This window comes from Coenobita brevimanus, chromosome 115 (genome assembly GCF_032717465.1).
Source record: "Coenobita brevimanus isolate Jiangsu-jjx chromosome 115, ASM3271746v2, whole genome shotgun sequence".
Lineage (NCBI taxonomy): Eukaryota > Metazoa > Arthropoda > Malacostraca > Decapoda > Coenobitidae > Coenobita > Coenobita brevimanus.
Genome location: NC_137068.1, coordinates 624,592 through 627,500, shown reverse-complemented (window position 1 = coordinate 627,500; position 2,909 = coordinate 624,592). Strand labels below are relative to the sequence as shown.

Genomic DNA, 2,909 nt, shown 5'->3' with positions numbered 1-2,909 from the left:
GGAAGGATAGGTGGATAGATGAATGGATGGATGGATGGATTACTTGATAGAGAGGAGAGAGAGAGAGAGAGAGAGAGAGAGAGAGAGAGAGAGAGAGAGAGAGAGGAGTGTGAAAGCAAAAAGAATGAGTGAGAGAAAAGAGAGAGAGATTGGCTGAGTGATTGACGAAATTTGACCTGGGAAGGTAGTGTTACATGAGAGAGAGAGAGAGAGAGAGAGAGAGAGAGAGAGAGAGAGAGGGGGGGCAGTAAAAGTAGAGATCGATGGAAGGCAGGGTACCCTTACATGAGAGAGAGAGAGAGAGAGAGAGAGAGAGAGAGAGAGAGAGAGAGAGAGAGAGAGAGGCAATAAGAGCAGAAATCCATGGGAGGCAGGATAACATTACTTGAGAGAGAGAGAGAGAGAGAGAGAGAGAGAGAGAGAGAGAGAGAGAGAGAGAAGAATTAGTGATTGATGAAATTTTGACAGAGAGAGAGAGAGAGAGAGATCCTGCCTGGTGTCTCTCTAACCTATAATATTTTTCAGTTAACGGGAATTGAATTATTGGTAGTTATGTAATTCTCTCTCTCTCTCTCTCTCTCTCTCGTAAAGAAAACGGGCAGCGGACATTTAGGGGCCACTATCGTAAACTTTATCGCCCATCTTGCCAGCGTTCCAGTCACTCATAGTATTTTATCGCCCATTTTCTATATAGCTATGGGCGTTGCTTAATACCTCTCCCTTAGCGACTTATTCTGGCTGTTTCCTTAATATATTCCTGTGTGCTATTGATGCAGAGTCATATTGAAAAGATTTATGAGACGTAAATTTTCTTTAATGTATACTATGCTAAAATAAATCGCTTAGGAATAGGTGCTGAGGCCTACTTTACCCCTCGTAGTGAAAGAGGTGTTCTTGGTGAGGTCCCGGGTTCATCTCAACCGTGAACCCAGTGGACTGCAGGCTGAACTTAATCTTTCCAGTCCATTAAGTTAGAGAGAGAGAGAGAGAGAGAGAGAGAGAGAGAGAGAGAGAGAATGAGGTAGTTTGGGTAATTTGATAAGGTGAGAGAATAAATGATTGGAAGGTAGGGTTATTAATTATTACTGAAGATATATTGGCGGAGGGAGGGAGAGAGTGACAGAGAGAGATAGACAGGCAAACAGACAGAGACAGACAAAGGAAGAGAAAGCGAGGAGGGAAAAACAGATAGCATAGAGCGAGATGGGTCCCACGTACCTGAGTAACAATGTGATAGAAGTATAAAGGTAGGGTGAGTAGCACACACGAGGCCCAGATCACAGCAATGGATGCCGTGACGTGAATCCTGCTTCTCGAGGACCTCCCCGCTTTGACAATGGTGGCGTATCGGTCCACGGCGATCGCGACGACCGTGCACGTTGACACCATGATATTCGCTGCTTGTAGGACGGGAACGAGCTTGCAGGAGAGTTCACCCATGCCCCAGTTCTTGTACAGGAGTCCTACGAGGGTCACGGGCATGCATACTAGACACATGCTCAAATCGGAGACAGTTAGGTTGATGATGTAGAGGTTGCGCGGCGTTCGCATGGATCTCTTCCGCCATATCACCCACCCGACTGTGATATTCCCGACCACACCGAAGACTATCATGCTCACGTAGCAGATGATGAAGATGATCTCAGTGGTGGGGTCCAGATAGCCCTGCCGTGCGTGGGACAGTACCTCGTGCAGCTCCTGGTACGAGAAGTTGAAGACCGGGTGGATCGCGGTAGAGTTCCCGAAAGCCGCTGTCGTGTTCGGTAGGGTCACGTCCAAGAGTAACCTTCCGCAGGACAGTGACTCCCTACATGGCACCATTTCCATCATCTTGTCTCCTCCCGGACCTCCTCCTCCTGCTCCTCCTCCACTTTCCTCTTCCCTCCCCCCTCCTCCGCCTCCCCCCGTGTCAAGTAGCTCCCCATTAATCGGGTTCATGCCGGTGCGATTGCAATGGGGTCTTGAGTCTCCTTGCCCAGGGTTCGATTCTCTCAACATGGCCGCGTAGGAGGTGAGCAGCTAATCGGTAGGGTCCTTCTCCCACCCTTCGTCACCCCCAATCACTGGACTGTCCTTGGATTGGGCTGTGGACTCATCATGTCAGGAAGAGTCACCTAGCCAGTCACTCGTCAGTCTTTTCCATGTTAATTCGGTTGGTCTGTAACACCCATAATGGACTGCAGTATTAACTTAGATATTTACTAAGTCACTTATTAATCTCTCTTATATTATTTTTCCTGATTTTTTCCACCCATCACAGGGATCATTATCTGTCTGTGCATTAATATTTACCTTATTTCTTTGTTTTTTCCTTTTACGTCTGTTAATTCATGAGTATTTGCTTGAATATTCACCTAATCACTCGCCTTGTTAATCTTTCCTAGAGTAATATCGCTGAGTTTTAGCACCCATATTTGGAGAGATTAGGGCACGTCTTCCTCTGTCTATTTCCCACTGTCTGTGACCTCCAGTCTTTCAGACGAAATTTGTCCAGGCATTCGAAATGAACAGATTTTGGATTTGGCGCTTTGTTATCATGTTTTTGTTTTTTCTTGGAGGGAACCGGACCTCTGGCCTATGGTTCAAGTCTCTGTCACGGAGATATAAAGAATCTAATCACTTATAACCTGTCCTAAACATCCTCGACTATCACCTGAGCGTCTTCATACCGATCTACCTTTATGAGTTAAGCTTCCTTGATATTTTCCAATCAGAGTCTTAGGAAATTCACTTCAAAAGACATTTACAGACACATGAATGGTTTGTAAATCTCTGACCAACTTTCTTTCGCCACTGTCTTTGAAGATACTGGAAGCGTCAAGAAAAATCGTCGCCAAAATAAGACAGAGTTCACCATGGTCTTGAGAAATGCAACCAGCTTCCTCACTGTCTTAGAAGAAACACAACTA

At 45.9% G+C, this 2,909-nt stretch overlaps 1 protein-coding gene across 1 annotated transcript in view; it reads right to left on the bottom strand.

Annotated features, from left to right (window-relative positions):
* LOC145418592 (neuropeptide F receptor-like) overlaps positions 1–1,830 on the bottom strand; it is a 3,102-nt gene extending 1,272 nt beyond the window's left edge. Inside the window, exon 1 of the mRNA XM_080286958.1 lies at positions 1,219–1,830. Coding sequence (XP_080143084.1) covers positions 1,219–1,830 — 612 coding nt within the window. The remainder of the gene's footprint in view (positions 1–1,218) is intronic.
* Between the last annotated feature and the right edge of the window lie 1,079 nt (positions 1,831–2,909).